Source organism: Carassius gibelio, chromosome B13, assembly GCF_023724105.1.
Source record: "Carassius gibelio isolate Cgi1373 ecotype wild population from Czech Republic chromosome B13, carGib1.2-hapl.c, whole genome shotgun sequence".
NCBI classification, from domain to species: domain Eukaryota; kingdom Metazoa; phylum Chordata; class Actinopteri; order Cypriniformes; family Cyprinidae; genus Carassius; species Carassius gibelio.
The window spans coordinates 27,312,774-27,335,779 of NC_068408.1; the positions used below are offsets into that span (position 1 = coordinate 27,312,774).

A 23,006-nucleotide genomic window follows, 5' to 3' on the forward strand; every position below is an offset into this window, starting at 1 on the left:
ACCTCAGTTTCAAACGGAGCGCACCGCAGAGGAAATGTGTAACCAGGGGGTGTCTCCCCACAGATTGACCAGTAAGAGGTGTGTGTCAAGCAGCTAAGGCCGCCACATACACCTTCAAGGTGGAGTGGGTAAACCCAGTGCCTGCAAGAACTCTAACACTGGACTGACTGGGAAGTTAACAAGGTAAAGCTGGTAATTTCCACACCAGGAATTGAAAAGTTTCCTCAGGGAGCTCTGAATTAAAGGATGGTTCTCAGGGGCTACAACCACAGCTTCCACAGCTCCTGGCAGGGTTGAAAGATCGTACCCTCCACCTGTGAGAGGAGATCCTGTGAGAAAATCATTCTCCAAATCCGACACACTACATCTGGCTGGAGTCTCCATTTCCTGGGCCTCGATCCCTGTCTCGACAGGATGTCTGCTCCCTGATTGATGCCTGGGGATGTGAATTGCTTTTAGTTAAAGAAGTTTCCCCGGGCCCACACAAGGATCTGGTGTGCCAGCTTTTACAAGTGGTGCGAACGCAGACCTCCCTGGTGGTTGATGTATGAGACCACCACTGTGTTGTTCGTGCACACCAACACATGATGGCCTCTGAGGTCTGGGAGGATGTGTTCGGTGCTTGATACAGAGCCAACATCTTCAGGCAGTTGATGTGCCATGTAAGATGACAGTCGCTCTGTAAGAGCCATATAGAGATTAGTTAATCTGAAATAATAATTTAGTAAAATTAATAAGAAAATATTTTATTAAAATTCATAAGATATACTTTGGTTTAAAATGCATACTTAGTAATGTGTAGATCTGTTTACATTTAACTATTTTGAGCTTCCAGTCAGATCGCACTACGTCACAATGCAAGTGATTGGATGTGTTTAGTTTTAGTTTGAAATTAGAGACGTTGGAAGCAACACAGTTTTTTGACCGTGCGTACCATGTAACGTTTTTTATTTTTTTTGTTTTGGAAGTAAACATTTAAAATGAAGATCGTGGTTTGCTCGTGTTTCAAATACTGTTTATAATTTGACTGACTTCAAAAAGTGGTACAGAAGAATTAGAAGCGAATAGGTGCCACAACACGCTCCGAAGACCTCAGGCAGGGAGGCCACTCATGACTGCACCCCAACTGGTGAGGGACTTGTCCATTGTTAACATTATGCAATGACAAGGAGCTCCCAGTACAAGGCTGTGTGACAAGAACCTTGGTCTCCTCCACATGTCTAAGACACAAAAGCATCACAGCATGACCTTGATCATACAAAGCAAATATCCCCTCGGATAAAACCCTTTGGTCTTGAGCCACCACTGTAGGGGTATCATGTACTATACAGCAGGCCAAAAAGTATCACGTTGGACGCAGCTGCCATCAGACCCAACAGTTTTTGAAACTGCTTGACAATGAGTGACTCTTGTGACCTCAGTGAAGATTGACTCGATCTGAGGAGGAGACAGCTGTGCCTGCATCGTGGTCGAAACCCATACTACACCCAGATAAGTGGTTCTTTGTGATGGACAAAGCACACTTTTCTTGGTATTTTGTCTTAACCCTAATTCTTTTATATGGGCGAGAATGACATCTTAATGCCGAACCACCGACTTCTCCAATTGAGCTATAATCAACCAATTGTCATTATTTTTGAGTATGTGATGCCCTGGAGTCGCAGTGGAGGCAGAGCAGCATTCACCCACTCCGTGAAAGTTCGGGGTGAGAGCAAAAGGCCGAATGAAAGGACATGATACTGGTAAGCTACGCTCCAAAAAGCAAACCTCAGGAACTTCCTGTGTTGAGAAAGGATGGAGGCATGGAAGTATGCAACTTTTAGATTGATTGTGACAAACCAGTCCTCAGACCTGATCTGAGACACCACTTGATTGAGTGTGAGCATCCTTAACTTCACTCGCATGACTGAGCGGTTCAACTGACACGGATCTAAAATGGGATGCAACACCCCATACTTCTTTGAAACAATGAAATACCGGCAGTAGAACCTGGACTCTCTGTCAAGAGGAGGGCCACTGGATGGCCTCCTTCCTCAAGAGAGTTTTTACTTTTTGTTCTAATACCGGAGCCTGCTCGGGATCCACCAGGGTGGGAAACATCCAGTTCAATCCAGAAACAAGGCGGTGGAGAACCAAACTGAATTATGTAACCTCATTCTATAGTCAGCAGGATACAGTGTGAGATATACTGCATACGTTTCTGCACGGCCAGGAAATCTACTAAGGGAATCAGTCTCTTGAGACTGACCTCCGGTGTAATAGGAGTGGCTCTTTCAGTGCCCTGAAATGATGGACTGGCAGAGAACGACCGAACTAGCCATTCTGGAAACCTCCTCAGATGTAGAAAGCCTCCCAGATCGCTATGTTCCCAGGTGGAGATATGTGCTCGCTGGAGACTGCTGTGCCCTGAAGCACCTGTGGTTGCAGGGTTAACGAAGAGAGAAGGACTAAAGAGACGGGCCTAGTATGGTCTCGACTCCTCGGCGTGGAGATCAGGGAAAAATGGCAAGACTCTTAGAACATAAAAAATACGCTCATCTAAATTGCTCTTTGTTGGTTCAGCCTTTTTGGTGGGCCACTCAAGATTTAATTTTGCCATTGCACAAGTTATCACCTCGACAAGCTCCTCATACTGGTTGAACTGAGGGGACTCAACAATGCTCTCGATATCACCCTCCTCGGAGAGCGACCGCATGAGCGTCGAGCCCTCTCCCCGGGGGGGAAGTAACCATTTAGCGTGCTTCCGATCCTTGGGAGGGGGCACTAGATCTTGGGGTTGAGGAAGAAGAAAGGGTCTCTGGGATGCTGGGGAGTGTTTCCTCCTCGAAGAGAGCCCACTGGGAAACTTCCGCAGCGAGAGGCACTAACAGTGCAGACAGTCAGACCCCTCAAGGCTTTCACAACATTTATTCAATTATATATTAAATAATGAAAACAACAGGTCAAGTATACTGTAGTGCATGTATTAAACATATAGTGTGTTTATTTACAAACCTGATTTTTTTAAAGAAATTGGGACCCTGTACAAATTGTTAATAAAAACACAATGCAATGATCTGGAAGTTTAAAATGTCAGTTAATTATTCATAATATAACAGACATATCAAAGGTTTAAATTGAAAAAAAATATATAGATAATCTTAAATTTCATGGCATGAACACATCTAAAAAAAGTTGGAACAACTGTGTGGCATCCCCTCTTCTTTTTAAAACAGATGTCTGTTTGACATCTGACATCTGCAAATGTCTGGGGATTGAGGAGACAAGTTGCTCAAGTTTAGGAATGTTGTCCCTTTCTTGTCTAATACAGGCTTCTAGTTGCTCAACTGTCTTAGGTCTTCGTTGTTGTATCTTTCTCTTTATGATGCGCCAAATATTTTCTCTGAGAAACTCCTTTCTGATACTGCTTCACTATTTTTTGCCACATAATTGGGGGTATTGGTGATTCTATGCCCATCTTGACTTCTGAGAGACACTCCCACTCTGAGAGGCTCTTTTTAGAAATTATTTTGCAACACTTTGAAAGCAGTTCTAACATCAATCCCTCTTGTTTTTCAGATGAAAGAGACCGAGTCCAGAAAAAGACTTTTACAAAATGGGTAAATCAGCACCTCTTAAAGGTAGGTTTGTTGTAGTTTTTTGTGTATAATTGCACATTGCACACATAGAAAGAGAACTTCCCCAGTATGCTCCGATCTAAATTCTAGATATCTAAATATACAAATATTCAACTGAGAAATGATGGGAGTTAACATATGCTATGGCTCTGTTTGGAAGGAATCTGGCAACTTCAAACACGCTTCATTAATTCTTCAGGTGTATAGTGTCTTGAGGGCATTTGCAGTCACATTTGGGTTAGAAAGCTCTTATAATAAATAATAGAACACCTGATCAGTTAATTAACCATGAAGCACATACAAATGTGCCTGAACATTGCATGAATGTACTGTTTCCTGGATAAAATGAAGTGATCTCCAGGACAAATGTAGCAAAGATCTCAGACTCACAGTGCACTGTAATGTGAATAAGTTTTATTTTCAATATTGAAAAAATTAGGGTTGAGCTATCTTTTAAGTTTCATGTTTTCCTTGGCAACAAACTTGATCAAGATGGCAAGTAACAGTGTGTCTGGAAGAATCACTTCAGCTTGATTTTCTGCTTATTTAAGATATTTATTCCAATCAGATAAAATACTTCATAAATGGTTTTGTTGTGATTACTGTGAACAAGGAAGCACAATATTTCACCATAAAGAAAAAAGTCAAGTAACAAGGTGCTGGATAACTTGATATGGATGATTATTATTGTTAACTCTGGAGTGGAATGTTCTACATGACTTGAATAAAGGATTCAGAGAGGATTATATATCAGTATTATTGTATATTTTTATTACTCTAATATGGTTTAAAAGGGTAATTTCTTTTTTTTAAAACATAAATAGGCTTCTTTGTGTTTAACTAAATGAATGGATGATAAGATTACTCTAAATTTTTAACAATAATATTAAGACATGCTAACTTTATTTTATGCATGATCAATATACTATATGATTATATAATATTATTAGTGCTGTATATCGATTAAAAATATATAATATTTTTTTTCTAAAATTAATTATGATTAATCACAATAAATCCCACCTAACATTAAAGTTTTTCAATATATTTTTAATATTTAATCATTTCACATTCAATATAAAAATGTATGATAAAACAACATAAAGAAATTGTGTTTTAGGAAATTTTAATTTTTTTCCTAATATTTAAAGTGGTCATCGGATGCCGAGTTGATTCTTTAGGGTCTTAGGCCTCGTTTACACTGCAGGTCTTGATGGCTGATTCTGATTTGTTGCCTACAGTATATCTGATTTTTTTTTTGTGCTGTCCGTTCTTTCAATTGTGACCCATATCTGATTCATGTGTTTACATTTGCCATAACATCTGAAACATTGAGCATTTGCTGTTGTCAGTTACCGGCTTAACGTGCTTCCGCCTGAGAATGATGTGACCTGTGCTGACAAAACGTGTTGCAATGAGCAATACATAAATAAATTACATTCTCCATTAAAAGGCTTTCAAAATTATTTATTGGAACTTGATAAAAAAAAAAGTTTGAAGTCAATAGAGTGAAGTCCTCAATTTTTTATTATTAATTCCTATTTTAATAATCACATCATACACCTTTTTTATCTTTGCAATTATAAATAAGAGCAGATGCAAAAAAAAAGAAAAAAAAAAAAAAAAAAAAAAAAAAAACACAGTAGAACAAATAGTGTAGAAATAAACAAACAAATAATGCATTACCCTTATCATTTTGTATGTACAGGAGGATCTCAATAAATTAGACTGTCGTGGAACAGTTAATTTATTTGAGTAATTCAACTCAACTTGTGAAACTCATGTATTAAATTCAATGCACACAGACTGAAGTAGTTTGTCTTTGGTTCTTTTAATAGTGATGATATTGGCTCACATTTAACAAAACCCACCAATTCTCAACATATTAGAATACTTCATAAGACCAATAAAAATAAACCTTTTTAGTAAATTGTTGGCCTTCTGGAAAGTATGTTAATTTACTGCACATGTACTCAATACTTGATAGGGGCTCCTTTTGCTTTAATTACTGCCTCAGTTAGGCGTGACATGGAGGTGATAAGTTTGTGGCACTGCTGAGGTGATCTTGAAGCCCAGGTTTCTTTGACAGTGGCCTTGAGCTCATCTGCATTTTTTAGTCTTTTGTTTCTAATTTTCCTCTTGACAATATTTGTGCTTGACTGGTGAGTTTGCTGGCCAGTCATGCACACTAATACCTTGGTCATTTAACCAACTTTTGGTGCTTTTGGCAGAGTTGGCAGGTGCCAAATGAAATCTTCTGGAAAATGAAATCAGCATCTTCAGAAAGCTGATCAGCTGAAGGAAGCATGAAGTTTCTTTAAAATTTCATGGTAAACAGGTGCAGTGACTTTGGTTTAAAAAAAAAAAAACACAATGGACCAACATCAGCAGATGATACTGCATCTCAAATCATCTGTGGTTCTATCAGTTGGTTGTGCATCTTTTTCTTCCATAATTTTTCCTTCCACTCAACTTTCTGTTAAAATGCTTGGATACAGCACTCTGTGAACAGCCAGCTTCTTTGGCAATACATGTTTGTGGCTTACCCTCCTTGTGAAGAGTGTCAATGATTGTCTTCTGCACAACTGTGAGATCAGCAGTCTTCCCCATGATTGTGTAGCCTAGTGAACCAAACTAAGAGAACATTTTGAAGACTCATGAAACCTTCGCAGGTGTTTTGACTGGCATCCATATTCTATTTTGTTGAGTGAACTGGTGGGTTTTTGTTGAATATGAGCCAAAATCATAACCATTAAAAGAACCAAAGACCTAAACTTCTTCATGCTGTGTGTATTGATTTTTTTTAAATACAAGAGTCTCACAATTTGAGTGTTCCACGACATTCTAATTTATAGAGATGCGTCTATAAAATAAATCATTTATGTACGAAAAACAAATAATCAAATGTAAAAATAACTTGAAGTGTGTTCATTACAAATAAATTGATTATTAATACTGCAAAAACAGCGAGCAATTTCCCTCTTTTCTTTTCTTGTTAGATTAACATTATGATACATGAGACAGACGTCCTATACTGTAAATGCACAGATGTACTATAATGTGACACATCAGATGTTTTCCCCCAAAAATTGCTAAAGCGTTCACTTAAGACAGAACAGATTATGTTTGTGTGAATACATATTCCTACCTGGAGCATTTTTTAAATGTGTGTGTATATATATATATATATATATATATATATATATATATATATATATATATATATATATATATATATATATATATATGTGTTTATATAATTTTTCCCCTGTAGATCAAAATAGCCCGTGTGAATTTACACTAATTTTGCCAGCACGGATCACATATGACGTCATTAAGCTGTGGAGAAGTACCAAATTGTCGCAGTTTTAATGATGAATAGAACGCAATGCCTCAGAAAATCTGATCTGCTTGTTTACATGGCAGTCGCATTCGCACATATCTCATTTATATCGATTTATTTCCACATATCAATGAGGCCTGAAATCGATCTCAAAATATCTAAATGCATTTTTTTCCCGTTTACACTGTCATAGAACAGATCCGATCTGTGTCACATATGAGCAAAAAATTGGAATTGGATCACATTTAGCTAGCGGTGTAAAATAGGCCTAAATGAAAAGTCTATACCATAATTTGGTTAACATTTCTCAATGGTAGTGTAAAACAACACCCTTTTAACTTATCAGCAACATCTCTGTCGACAGCAAGACATTATTGTGCATTTCCCTTTAAATGCTAATGAGCTCCTCTCACGCCGCTCCTCTCTTCTTTATCATTATAGGGCGGTTTTATACACACACTGCCAACACAAAGTTCTGTTTAAGTAGGAAAGTAGAAAATATACAGAAATTTAAGTTATCAAACACTAAATTCTACATTAAATATAGTTGAATTATTAAAGCTACAAAAGTTATTAATTTCCTTATTTTATTTATTTTGTTATTTGATAAAACAGATATCACAGCAGCTGGGTTATTAGCTTTTTTGACTGCTGTTACTTTAAGACTGGTCACCACTAAATGTGAAGCTGTCCTGAAACGCGTGCTCATAGTTTAATTTATGCTTTAATATGAAATGGTACAGGCCACAGTACTCACTGTCATATTTGTGTGTGCAATTAATGAACATGTCTTGCACAGTATGAAAGCTGACAGTTCTACTGAAGTGCCTCGTCACCTGTAAGTTTTCGGCGCTTGTTTGACTTGCACCTGATACTAATGTGCACATCTGAAAACCCAGGTAGCCGAAACGGTTTGGCTCGATTATGGCCCACATCCAGCAGGCCGGAAGAAATAAATCAGCCCGGTTGCAGTTGCCTGACGCATGGACATGGGATGAATGACGCCCCAGAATTGGCCCAAATAAAGTGGCCCGAGTCCGGCTGCCAAAACTGCTGGCATTGGTCCACAATCATGCCGACAAGAATTAAAAACCTTAGCCAGTACTGGCCCGAGTCTGGGTACTGAAGCTGATTCGACACTGGGTCACAATCATGCTGACATCTAGCTGGTACAAGTTTGCTAAATTAAAAAAAAAATATATATATACTAACAGTACACTTAGTCATATAGAATTAAATCATCTAAAATATGTGTATTAAAGACTTTTTATATAAAACCAGAGGTATGGATAATTTTTCCACAAGCCACATTGTTACCTTAAAATCCTTAAGATGGCAATTACTTCCAACTAACATAAAATATATTTTACAGTGTCCTTTTTAAGCTTAAATGTACTTAAACATTTCAACTAAATGTGTCACCTTTACAAAGATTAAGGGTTTGACCCTCACACCACTTGTTTTCATCCCATCCCCACCTACTACTCAATTAATTATCCCATAACATCCATATGTGATTCAAGATTCAAGATTGTATTTGTTACATACAAGACATACAACAGGCAGTGAAATGAAAATAAATAAGAAGAAATAAAATTAAAAGATAATTAAATACAAATAATGAAATATACACAATATATTAAACTACTACACAACTCCATGTTTAGTAGTCTATTAGTGTGAAGGAAGAAACTCCTCCTGAGCCTCTTCGTTTCTGCCATCAGGCTGCAGAAGCATTTGCCTGATTGTAACAGATTAAACAGTGGGTTTCCAGGGAAGGTGGAATCTTTGAGGATATTTACAGACCTAGATTTACCTCTCCTGGTGTGGATGTCTTGCAGAGAGGGAAGAGATGTTCTGAAGATGCGCTCAGTGGAGCACACTACTGAGCTGTTTCCATACCACCATGAGATGCACTGAGTCAATATACTTTCTATAGCCCCAATATAGAAAGTTTTCAGGATTCTAGGGGAAACCTTGCATTTTCTCAGGAGTCTCAGATGGTACAGTCATTGTCTGTTTTTTTTTTATTTGAGCTTGGATGTGGTTAGTCCAAGTCAAGTCTCTGAAATGTGTACACCAAGGTATATGAAGCTGCTCACTCTCTCCACTGAGGGCTGTTAATGATGAGTGGGGTGTAGATCCACTGCTGCCTCCCCCTGAAGTCCACAACCAGCTCCTTGGTTTTGACATTCAGAAAGAGACAGTTTGGTTGGCACCATGATGTCAGACTCTCTACCTCATCAAGATACACAGCCTCATTGTTGTTAGAGATGAGTCCCATCACCACAGAATCATCTGCAAACTTGATGATGGACATGGAGGTGTGAGTGGACACACAGTCATATGTGTAGAGTGAGTACACATCCTTGTGGGGCTCCTGTACTCAGGTTGGTGATGTCGGAGGTGGTCTGCCCCACCCTTACTACCTCTGTTCTGTTCTGCATGATAGAAAATCAAGAACCCAGTCACAGAGAGGGGCAATCTGAGGTTTCTGAGCTTGGAGACCAGATTGTGGGGGACTATAGTGTTGAAGGCTGAGCTATAATCTGTAAACAGCAGCCTCACATAATTCCCTTTGTTGCTGTCAGTTTGGGTGAGAGTGGTTTGCAGGAGATGGGACACAGCATCCTCAGTATACCTATTAGGGTGAACTGGAGTAGGTCTATGCTGCTAGGAAAAAGGAGCAGATGGTGTTCTTGATAAGCCTCTCAAAAACCTTCATAATTAGTGATGAGTACCACTAGTCAATGGTCATTTAGGCAGGATGAATTGTTGCTTTTTGGTACAGGAATGATGATAGATTATTTTACAGCATGTAGGGACAACTGACTGCGCAAGGGACTCGTTAAAGATGGACGTAAACAATCGAGCCAGCTGATTGGCGTATGATCTTAATACAGTACACGACCGGAAATCCTGTGTGGGCAAGCCACTTTCCTGTTGTTTTCCTCTGTGCACGTCGGCAGACTGTTGATATCGCAAGAGCGTTTTGCTTCGAAACGTGCATAAAGGTGTTAAGCTCGTTGGTTAGTGAAGGTTCAGCACTAACCGCGACGGAGGGTATACTTTTAAAAGAACTGATAGTTCTTATTCCCTGCCACATGCGCCTGGAGTCATTCAGTTAGAAACGAGACTCCACTCGTTCTCTGTGCTGTTGTTTAGTGGTTCTCACAGCGTGTTGGAGAGCGTAACAGGCAATTTCATGTCTCCTGACACAAGCCACACATTATACGTTGCCGTGCACGCATTCGGCGCTGCCTGCTTGATCTATCAACCCATGGTTTCTGGTTCGAGAAAGTTTTTTATTGTTATTATTTGTGTTAACTCCTCAACTAGTGTGCCGACAAAGCTGATTCTTTCGGTGGGTGCTATCTCCAGCCCCCTGGGGTCCATCGGCTAGCTGGAGGCAGCGTCTGAAAGGGGGCCTCAGGGTCTACCTCGGTCCCGAGTTGGAAGTCCCTTGGCCTCAGCCTCGGCGATATACTGCCGGTCAATTCTTTTTAACTTTGGCACCCGGTGGGCTATTGGCTCGGGGGTGGCGGCGTCCGAGAGGGGCTGACGGGCTCCATCAATGACCCGAGTTTCAAGACCCTAGGCCTCGGCATTCACGAACGGGCCCCGGTCAAACTTCCATGATGGCTACATACACAAACCCACTGACGTCAGTGGAACTAAACCTGTCAATTCTGTCAATGTGTGTGAGAGAAGGGTGCAGGATGTGAGAGATGGCATCTTCAGTGGATATATTTGGGTGATAGGAAAACTGAAAAGGGTTTAAAGTATCCGGGATGGAGGAGAAAATTTAGTTTTTAACCAGTCCATCAAAGACCTTCATGAATATTGATGTGAGGGCAACTGGACGATTCAGACAAGAGGGTTTATTGTTCTAAGGCACAGGGATGATGACAGATTTTTTAAAGGAGGTGGGAACCACCAAGGTAGCAAGTGACTCAATAAAGATGGATGTAAACAAACCCATGAGTTGATCAGCGCAGGACCTCAGAACATTGCCAGAAATCCCATAAGGTCCTGCTGCTTTCTTGACGTTAACTCTCTTTAGAGCTCTCCAAACTTCGTCCTTTGGCATGAAGATTATGTGATTATCACTGTGATAAAAATGGAGGCATGATCCGATTTGCCAAAAGCCGGTACTGAGCAAGCTATGTAGGCATTCTTAAAATGAGAGTAGCGATGATCCAGTGTATTCGGTCCACTGGTTGGGTAGGATACATGTTGATAAAAGTTCGGCACAACCTGCCTGAAGTTAACTTTGTTAAAGTCCCCAGCAATGACAAGAGCAGCGTCAGGATGTTTGTTGATGTTGCCGATGAGTGTATTGTGAAGCTTAGATAAAGACAAGCCAGTGTCTCCTTGTGGTTGAATGTGAACAGCAGTAACGATGATTGATGAAAACTCCCGAAAACTTCAGGTCAGTGAAGTGGTGTCCAATGTCCAAAAGTGTTTCATTGCTGTAAATGATCAGTGCAGATGTTATGTGTGTTAAAAGAGAAAGCAAAAGTAATTAAAAAAGTAAATAAAAACACAATCTAAGTGGAGCGACCTGGTCGGCGTCCGAACTCGGCGGCTCCATCTTGGAAAGATCTGCATGGCCATATCTCAACCAAAATCAGATTAGCCCTTATGGATCATAATCGGGCCAATTGTGGCTAAATGTGCCATGTCTCAAATCTGGCCAAATCCACACACCCAAAGCCTAGCCAAATCTGTCAACCATTACTGGGCCAGAGCTGGCTCACATTTGTTGAGCCGCTGCCAGAACACAGCTGAGTGAAAATTGGCAACTGGCCTGATTGCGCTGGCTACCCATTCTTTGTACATTGCTAACTCACGTTAGCAGGATTTGATTGTGGATGATTTAATATGATCCTGGATCATTTAGTTCTTTGAAGCTCATCTCAGAGTTGCTGTTAAAGCAACAGGTCCGTAAGCTTAAACCTGCTTGGTGTAGGCTTATTTAATGTAAATAGGATTGCATAGTATCTTTTTAACCAAAACTGATCCTTAAGCCCTATTTGGACTGAACTCGTTTTACAGGGGGTCGTTAGAGAAATATGTGTTTCACAGAAGTACTTGGTGATTTTGATCCCTTCCAAATCTGCCACGTCTGTGTTTTTCTCACACAACCTCTGTGATAATTCCAGATCAAATTACCTACTGTTTTTCAGCAAACTCTGAAAACTCTAGTTTAAACACTGATAAAACTAATCCCATCCGAATGTGAATGTCTGTGATTACCGGTGATTTTTTTATTTCACAACGCGTTTCCTTGTGTGTTTTGGCCAACTTGAATTACCGTAGATGCTCTTACCGCGTGAAAGTTTGATATATTTTCTTACCGGCAAAGAAATAATAATAAAAAATCAGCGCATAATATCAATATCAGGTAAGATTACTTACGTTCATTTATGTTCTCAGTTACCCTATTTTTCTGACTATAAGTCGCAACTGAGTATAAGTCGCATCAGTCCAAAAATATGTCCTGATGAGGAAAAAAACATATATAAGTCGCACTGGACTATAAGTCGCATTCATTTAGAATAATGTTTTAATTACAAAAAACAAAAACAAAAAAACAAACAAAGGAAACCAAGTTAAACTTAAGGAACCACACATTAACATGGTTTTGCTATATTAGCCATTTAGTATTTATTGTGTAATAATACTAATGGCAATCATTCTGAATGAATGCAAAGCACGCATACAGAGCGCGTGATCTCTGTGACACCCAGATGCACAAATCAGACCCTCCCACCTCTATAACAAACACGGAGATGTTAGTCCTGTCCAAATTGGTACATGAAAATCGCAGACGTCAGGTGGTAAGAATCAAAACTCAAACGTAGTTTAGAAGACTAGTCCCGTCTGAATAGGGCTTTAGAATCTGTCTGCTACCATTGCTACTTTATTACAAGAATATCCTATTGATCTAGGGACAACAATTTAAAATAATATGGTGGACATTTCATTTATCTATTATAACATATTTGTAGTTTTGCTCGCTTGGCTGTTTCCTTATAAAAGTCCAGAAATTTGCAAGGTTTTTCGTCAGGTGTCTTTTTTAATTATATGATGTCATTATGTTGTCATCTTGCTGCCAGCCAATTGCTGCATTGCTGATCATGGTTTCGAGTATCGATATATAGCCCAATTTAAACCGCCCCATGAACACACAATTATGTCAGATAACTCAATCCAGCCATACTAATCATCGACGACAGGTGCGTTCCAAGAACCAAATTAGTCAGATCCTGATCAGCAGATGATATCATCTTGGATGTGACATTGTGACATTTCAACTTGGATGTAATAAGCGACATGTGAAGAATGGTTCCTGGGAAGACTCCCATTTGCTGTGGTCATAAAGACATTCTGCATCTAAGTAAATGCAATTCTTCTCAAGAAAAAAAGACCGAAGCAACAATTGTGAGTCGGGTGGCTTCACCCCTTTGTTAACTGCTTTAAATATTTTTTATACAGTCAAACTTGAAAAAATAATTGCCTGCATTAAAACTCTAATTTTGACAACACTAAATATTACATAATATAATATTGTATAATATATGATTATAAACGGTCACAAACCAAAAGAGTAGTTACAATTATTAATTCTAATTATAGAACTGATTTGTTGTAATGGATAATATGGCAGTACAGTCTGTAACATTAATTAATTTTATTTTATTTTTTTTCTGAGATGTCTCATGCTAGGTGCTGACTAGCAGCACATAGAAAAAGTGTAACGGACTGGACTGACCCAGAAGCCAAGTTAAACATCTATTTTAGTGTTGCAGCTGTGCATGCTGGGGATTATGAACAAGAGGACCTGGGTGAAAGCAGGTCAGTAAGGGAGAGAGGTGACTTCAGCGGCGCAGTATTCAGGACGTTCACGCTGCTGGAGCTCCTTCAGTGAAAAGTCCTTCAGATGAGAATTTTGACATTGGCCAGAGTCCCATGGGAGTGTTAATGTTTACAATGCTACGTGTGTGAGGGATAAAAGGGCTTTCAACACATCATGAGGGATAATTCGTTGTGAAATGTCTCAAATCCTCCCGCAATGTCAAACATATTTCCTGGCTGCTTACTTCCAAGAGGTTTCCTGAGCAAGGTGATGATGAGTAACATGGTGTCATTGTTGAGACAGGAACTGTGAGACCGAACTTGGAGAACTTCAGCAACATTACTCAAAGCCTCTGTGCAGATATGAACGGGTTTGGCTTTGGTCAAATCTGTGGAAGTGTTTAAACAGGCCTCCTGCGAGGTGAATCACACTCACTGTCATGCAGTGATGATGGGAGTATCACATCTGTATGATTCTGATATTGTTCATTGCTGGAGCTCTCTTTTGAGTTGCTAAAAGAATATGAGAGAATTGTCAAATTCTCCAGCATTGTAATGTGAAGTTGGTAAATATGACAGTTCACTAAGAGGGTCTGAGGATCTTAGTCAGGGTGGCAGCATGTTTAATATTTAATTTGCAGCGGGAATGAAAACAAGGCTGCGAGGACTGAAGAACAGTGTGTTTAATAGATAATGGATAATGATTGCTTAGGTGACAAACAAAACCTCTACCTGGAGAATCAAAATGATACAAAAACTTTAATAGACAAATAGTTTGAAAGTTTTGAGTTGCAAAATTATGTGAAAATGATTGTCTCTCTCTTTTTCTAACATGTATTTTGTTTTATAATGAAAGAGTACAAATACAAAATCCTTTAATGGATATTTATTTTATTCAGACCATTTAAATACTACTTCTGTATTACTTCTGTTTATTGCTTGTCAAATAAAATAAATAAATATAGATATATTTTTACATTTTGAAATATCGTATAGATAGATAGATGGATAGATAGTTTCTCATATATATAATGTGTCTTTTCTTTCTCTTCTCACTTTGTTTCAGGTCCGAAAGCATGTTAACGACCTCTATGAGGATTTGCGAGATGGACATAACCTGATCTCCCTGCTGGAGGTGCTGTCTGGTGACACACTGGTGAGTTTCGCTCTGATTGAGCTGCTCTCTGGTCACTTCTTATCATCTGTTTGTGTCAGAAACACACTGAGAAGTGTGTCAAACATTTCAGCAGTCTTGAAGTGGAATACTTGAACGTGTGCAGTCACTTGCTGTAACATCACAGCGTTTTTGAAGGGGGCCATCCACATCAGTTCACATCTGTGTGTGTGTGTGTGTGTGTGTGTGTGTGTTTGTGTGTGTGTGTGTGTGTGTGTGTGTGTGTGTGTGTGTGATCACTCACACACTGATTTGCTAAAAGTGATTTAACCCGTACCCGCACATTCATGCTTTACAACAGCTAAAACACCTGTGCTAATAGTGCAATCTGTGAAAATGCATTTGCTAATTTAAACACTAGTGTATGATGAACTTTTCATATGCACACTATTATAGGAGTTTTGCAATATGCAAGTATCTAAAACTATAGTCTAGTTGTGTACTGTGTTATGACGCATTGGCTTGGAGCTGTGGAGGAATTCTCATTTAGTATCAGAGGCCAGCAGATTACAGTGTGCAGCTCACATTTCAGAAGTCACTGAGAATTTGGTGAATCTGTGTTCTAATTTTTATAAAAATGACTCTGAAAAAGAAATGTGCTTTTGCAAACTTTAGTGTGAACTGAATGTAGTATAGTGTTTTGCATGATCATTTTAGTTAAATGAAAATGTTATAGTTTATGCAAAATAGATTTTTACATAAGTAGTTCATAATAATTTCAGCTGTCTTTTAAATATGTTCAAATGTACTGCTGAATGTACAGTACTGACTAGCATTTATGTTAAGCTAAAATACAGTTTAATTGCATTTCTCCTGAAAATTGTTTTATTTTTATTTTTTGTTTAATATTTATAATTACATATTTGTAATGTCACAATTTAGTACATAAAACAACTTTAAAGAGGTCATGCATGTAGAAACCCTTTATATTTTGACACATAAGAGGTCATTGTGCTATAAAAGTGTCCTGTATGTTTCAGAACTCAAAACTTTTTCATTAGTCTAAAAACGGCTTATATTGAAGCCAGTCTGCTAAAACATCAGCTCGCAGAATGTTCTACTCTATGATGTAATAGTGCGGATAAGCAGTGCCTCCACAGAAGAGCTCACTGTCTGTTTAGCTCCCCCCATAGATTCTACATCACTGCCTGTTTAGCTCCGCCCATAGATTCAACATCCCTGCCTGTTTAGCCCCGCCCATAGATTATACATGCCTGTTTAGCTCCGCCCATAGATTCTACATCCCTGCCTGTTTAGCTCCGCCCCTTAGATTGTACATCCCTGCCTGTTTAGCTCCGCCCATAGATTCTACATCCCTGCCTGTTTAGCTCCGCCCATAGATTCTACATCCCTGCCTGTTTAGCCCCGCCCATAGATTCTACATGCCTGTTTAGCTCCGCCCATAGATTCTTCATCCCTGCCTGTTTAGCTCCGCCCATATATTCTACATCCCTGCCTGTTTAGCTCCGCCCATATATTCTACATCACTGCCTGTTTAGCTCCGCCCATATATTCTACATCACTGCCTGTTTAGCCCCGTCCACAGATTCACGCATTTATCGTTTATGAGAGGGGCGAACGTGCAGGTCTATGCAGAAACCAAACAATAAAGAAGACGTTGTGCAGTGCCAAGCTGTGAAAAAAACCCCATTGCATTCCTTCTGATGCCAATATTAGGAAAGAGTGGATACATTTTATTATAAACTTTTAAGTTCCAGACTGCGTCAGTAAGAACTGTGTCCTTTGTTTACTTCACTTTACCGTGGATTGGTTTACAAGGTACAATCCGCTGCAGGATTTTCAGAAAGATTGAAACTAAAAGATAATGCTGCGCGACTATATTGGGTCCGACAGTAATGTCACAACACACAAGTGTTGATAACTTGATCACTATTGCTTTGTCTGTTACACCAGATCATTTGATATGAGTATTTATGCGGGTTTAGCCTGTCAAGCGGCTCGGTGTCAAACATACACAACTATTAGCCAATCAGAGCAGTGGGCGTTTACCTCCGAGTCTACAATCCAACAGAGCGTTCTGATGAGGAGGTTAAACACAGGACAGAAAATAGCCTACTTCTAAATGATGATGTTTTGTAAGTCACTGATGTATCCACTCATTTCTGTGATGTGAGCGCTTTAGTCTGGCTGCTGAACGCACTGATCTGGGCTGCGTTTCCCAAAAGCATTATTAGCTAACGATGGTCGCTAGTTCCATTGAACTCCATCGGTGGCAAAGGAACTTGCAACCAGTTGTTTTTGGGAAATTCACCGATCAGAGAGGAGTGCCCCCTTTGTTTTGGTGACACCCTGTTTCTTCTCCTGCTTGTCTCCTGTCCTTCTCATGTTCTTCTTCTGTCCATCTCTCATGTGTCCACCTGTCTCTGTCTCTGTGTCTGTCTGTGTGTGTGTCTCTCTCTCGTGCTCACGTTCCCGCCGGTAAGCCAAGGGCGCGTGATTCTCTGAAGACGTTGCGGTTGGTGAGTGCAGCTGACGCATGCACGGTTGAGCGGCATGGACGTGACCACGATGATGATGACGATGAGGATAAGGGGGTAGGTGTGGACACGTGTCCCCTGCCCCCTCATAACAGGACTAATGCAGAGTGTGCTGCTGTGTGTATTAACTTGAGTGCCCCATCAGTGGACTGTAGGCTTCTGGGACTTTCTGCAGACAGTGAGGTTGAGGTCACAGGGATGGGTAAACAGCATCTGCCTCATCGCTGAACACTGCCGTCTGGGGTTGCTGTGGAGTGCTCTAGAATGCCATCCCGGTCATTTCTCAAGACACAGAAGCTTGAGCTGTGAATTAAAGGCCTGATTCAAGTTCCTTTCACTTCAAGAGTGTGCTAAAGACCCCATGAAATTGTGGATTTTGCTTCATGTTTAGTCTGTTAGGTTTAAGGCATAAAATTGATGACATCTCTGGCTCTGGCTCATCTGCATATACCTTTTTTTTCTGCGACTAATAACAAAATTCAAAATGGTTTTTAATTGATAATATGTGCATATATGCAATGATAATGTCTAATGATAATGTGATTTTAACCCGTTATTGAACAGGAATAGAACAGGAATAGAAAAGGAACCAAAGACCAATTCTAGTTTTGTAAACTTTCACGGTGCGCTGCTTCATGGTTGCAGAAAACCCGGGAGAGATAGCCTTTATGGAGAGAGAATTAACATGGATACAGTACAACATAGTTGGGTTTAAAAAGATGACCGATTATATTGATTAGATGTGGTTTTCAAAATGTTCAGGATGTGCTTGATACTAAAAAGATATCCAAAGTTCATTAAGCGGTGTCTGACAGGGAGCTCTCAGCGCTTCAGAACTGAAGTTAGTGAACCACTGGAGCCAGACATTGTCCAGAACTTGTGAGTTCACTTGAACATAAAGCATTGTTAACTGTATAATACATAAAAAGAAAAACAGATAGGACACAAAAATTAGAGAGAAGCTAGCGTTAGTTTTTTTAAGAAAACACGCAGTTAGTAAATCAATAGAGTGCAAGTCTAAAAGGAGCAGTTTTTTAAAGAATAGAATTAGAATAGAGTGCTAGGGTTAGAGGGTCAAATAAAGATGGAAGAGATGTTCTGTTTGTGTTATTTCTCTGTCCTGTAGTGTGCTGCATGGATCACATGTTCTGGAAGCCCAAAACCTGCAAACAAATCAGCATTTAAGCAGTGCTCTATTGCTTGTGCCTTGTTTCTTTTGTTCTGTGTATTGCTGACGGTTTGCTTGTGTTTTGCATGATGATTTTTTATTTATATGAATTAGTCTAGTATTAGTTTTTCTGTATCTGTCGAAGCATTTCATGGGGTCTTTTAATGTTCATCATAAAGTTTGCACATACTGTACTCTTCTTTCATGAAAAGTGCTGTTTCATGTGATAGAAACCTCTTTTGTTTTTGACTGATAGAACATTAAGTCAGTTTTTCTATTCTGTGAACAAAACACACTGAACTCACATCAGTCCTTTACTTCCAGCCATAAAGGGTGACATGGTTCTCCACAAGTCATCCATCATCTGCTCAATCGTTCTCATTTCTGTACTATACATCACGTTTGATAGCCGACTTTGAGAAGTTCATCCACAAACTCCATCAGATATTTTCAGATTTCCATTTGCTTTTTTCCCGTTTCACTGCTTCCCGTCTTGGCCCAGTGCACATCTCTGACCTTGCGTTTGGCTTGAGTTCCTTCAAGGCTTCATGTGATTTAGGGTTGACCTGTGGGAAGCCTGATGTACTTCCGTCAGTCTAGCTAGGCCGTGATGGTCAGCAGTCTGTCTCCTCTGCTGACGGTACGGTGAGTGTCTGGTGCCTGAGGACGCATGCGCTGATGTCTTCTCTCTCTCTCTCTCTCTCTCTCCTCACAGCCGCGGGAGAAGGGACGCATGCGCTTCCACAGACTCCAGAATGTACAGATTGCACTGGACTACTTAAAGAGACGGCAGGTAAGACCAGTGAGAAGAACAATCAGCAAAGACCGAGTGATTCCTATTGTATATGAGCATTTCAATCTCAAAACATTGGACATTACATCAGTTTCTGTTCTCTTGTGAAGAAAAGAAGTACAACTGAAGAAACCTAGCACATATTACAGAAATACATTTTAATGTCGAGTCAGGGGTGTGTTTAGAGTTTAGGGGGCCCTACACAAGCAGTCCCTTGAGGGGCCCTCAGTAGAAACCTCACAGTGGCATGGTTTGCATGGGGCCGAAACACGGTAATGCTGCTGTAAGTTACATTTGCAATTCAAAACAACACGGACTAGTTCTCATAGAGATCAGCTCAAATGTAAATAGTGATTGTAAATTCCTCTCATGATGTGACACAGACCACAGACTCCTGAGGGATCTAATATTGTTTGATCTGCTGACTGAATATTATTTGGATGATAAAATTGTAGCATTTTTTGATAAACTATGCATTGCACACTTCTAGTGAACATTTAAGGAAGTGAATATAGGAGAACTTTACAAAATGGCCAAAGACAATGTTATTTTTCTTGACCAATATAAATGGTTACAGTGCATCTCACACACTGAAGGCAGGCTTTAGTTGGTTAATCCTGGGTAAAATAGTTAACCGCTCATTTCAATGGGGGAAAAGACACATCTGATCTGGCTATCTGTGAACAGATAAATACAAGCAGTTCTGCTCAAGATGATACGTGACACATGAGGAAGCAACCTTTGACCTCTGAATTCACAAGTGACCCCATGCATGAGCTCTCATTTCTACTCGCTTCAGTAGACTAAAGTTGAAATGCCTGATCCAAGAATAAACCTGCTCTCGGTTTGCTGGTAAGCTGAGAAATAATCATGACTGAAGATGAATTATGATACACTTCACATAACCCACATGTTTGTTTTATTTTGATTATAAGCATTAAAATCTATACATATTTACATAATAAGTGTGTAAGAGTGATTTTATCATGGTAAGGAGCTGATCTTTTGACTCAAAATAATGGCAAACTCACTACAATTACAAGCACCAGTGTTTAAAAAAATATAGCAATTATTAATAATTACACTTGGAATCAGTAATTCGCCAGTCATCATTATAAAAAAGGTCACAACAGCTTCAAGCATGGCTGTTTCAATCAGAAATGAGAAATGGAGCTGTAACAGTCAGGCTCCATGCCCTAGATAAACATCCTGTCCTCTGGTGCCCTCTTGAGGTGAGACTCTGACCATGATGCATCACTGCTGTGTTTGTTAGAGATTTACTGCTCTTACAATTCTTTAGAGTCTAGAAGTAATTTGCTGCATAGATTAGCATTAGAAAACAAATGCATTTCTAATAGCAGCCTTTTAAATGACTTTTTGCCATCATGCACTTTTAAGTATTCTTATTCAGTTCAGATCTAGTTTATTTGTGCAGTACTCTTCACAATATTATATATATATATATATATATATATATATATATATATATATATATATATATATATATATATATATATATAGGTGCATCTCAGAAAATGAAAATTTCCATGGCACACCTCACTGATGCTGGAGTTTGTGCTAAAGGAGCCCTGGCCAAGTATTGAGTGCATAAATGATATACTTTAAAGAACATTAACTTTTCTGTTTTGCAAATCCTTTTTTATTTTATTATCATTATTATTATTATTATTATTATTGATATTAGGCAATATTCTAATATTTTGAATTTTTTTTTTACTTTAATGAGCAGTAAGCTATAATCGTCAAAAAAAATAATTAAAAAAAATAATAATAATAATACTATTTTCCTGTATCTAGAATATAAGAAAGTTTCACTTTTTGAAAAAATCATGATATTCTATATATATTCTTATTTTTTGACACAAAAGCACACACACACACACACACACACACACACACACACACACACACACATATATATATATATATATATATATATATATATATATATATATATATATACACACACAATGTATGTGCCTGTAAATGTGTATAAACAATAATAAAACAGTTTATTTTGTGTAAAGTATAAATACACTTGCATGTGCTGTATCATCTGCCTTATTCATTTCTAAATGAATCTGAATGAATGAATGAAGTAACTGAATCAGATGTATTCTGTGTAACTGAAATCAAAACAATAGCCTTGCTTGTAATATGAATGTGTTTATGCATTGAAGACGTTATCTAAATCTCATTACACATGGTTTTGAATGATTCTCTGTGTATATACAGGTATAAAAGAAATGCATAATTAAAGTAAAAAATGTCATTATATAAGCAGTCATTTTTCCGGTCTTTATGAACAGCTGCAGAGCGCTGTATGATTATGTTTTCATCTCACTCGTGTTCTCAGGTGAAGCTGGTGAACATCAGGAATGACGACATAACAGACGGAAACCCAAAACTGACACTGGGATTAATATGGACCATAATTCTGCACTTTCAGGTCAGCCAATCAAGTCTTATAATATATTTTTACTGATTATTTATTGGCTTCGATGCTTGATGTGGGTATTTCCAAGTGCTCATTATTCCTCACAGAGTAGTCATATCAACACTGCACTTCATTCTCTGACCACAGGACGGCACACGTGTGTGTGCAAACACATTAGGTCAAGTGTGTTCAGATATTTACTGAAAAGAGCTCCAGACAATACAGTATCTATTGCTAATAAAGCCTTAGAAATGAGCCAAAACACCTTAGCAACCGTCAATTAAAACCACATAGTGTTAAAACTATAAATATAACTCTAATATAACTCATAGTCTATAAATGAACTTCAGGTTTCAAGGCTTCCTCAAGCCAGCATTCAGAGTTTGTTTTATTTTCCTGTTCTAGTATGAAGATGGTTTAGTTCAGCTGACTCAACGACTCACCACCTACTGCTAGTTCAGTTGAGAACATAAATGCATTTAAAAGGTTAATCTCATAACATTAATTATTGCAGTTGTAATTATTGTTCTTTGCAGTGTCAATGATTTCATCTGACTGGCAGCAGCCCTAGAGTGTATATTGAATTTATTGATAAATTATAATAATTTCTAAAAATCTAAACAGATTGTAAAGGTAAATCAATATATGCAGATTTAGGAATGTAAAAGCTGATAAGACACTGATGAAAATATCGCTTCAGAATAAATTCACACTCTCACCCGTTTCTGTGTTTATCCATTTTCTGTCATGTGACTTCATGCAGGAACGTTTCCCTGTTTTAATGAGTCTGTGATGTGCCAGAATCTTCACTTATGTGATGTGCCTCAGTCACTACACTGTGAGACTGATTTATTAAGGTCATTATTTTAGCATCAACGTAGTACCTAAACATGGAAAATAATTGTGTTATTACACACACAAGATCTGTCTTGTATGTTTTGCTCAATTCTTCTCTATTTTTTATAATAATGGGGGACAAAATCCACTCTTTTCACAGAGAAAGATGAGATTTTTCAAGATTATTATTTCATTTTTTGCATTTAAATGTTGTGCCAGGCTTTTAGAACCATTCCGTCAGTATTTGTGTGCTTCAG

General features: G+C 38.8%; 1 protein-coding gene across 1 annotated transcript in view; it reads left to right on the top strand.

Moving 5' to 3' along the window:
• The window catches only part of dst (dystonin), a 148,069-nt gene that overhangs the window by 26,742 nt on the left and 98,321 nt on the right, over positions 1 to 23,006 (top strand). Inside the window, exons 5-8 of the mRNA XM_052571690.1 lie at positions 3,559 to 3,620; positions 14,888 to 14,977; positions 19,377 to 19,454; positions 21,832 to 21,924. Coding sequence (XP_052427650.1) covers positions 3,559 to 3,620; positions 14,888 to 14,977; positions 19,377 to 19,454; positions 21,832 to 21,924 — 323 coding nt within the window. The remainder of the gene's footprint in view (positions 1 to 3,558; positions 3,621 to 14,887; positions 14,978 to 19,376; positions 19,455 to 21,831; positions 21,925 to 23,006) is intronic.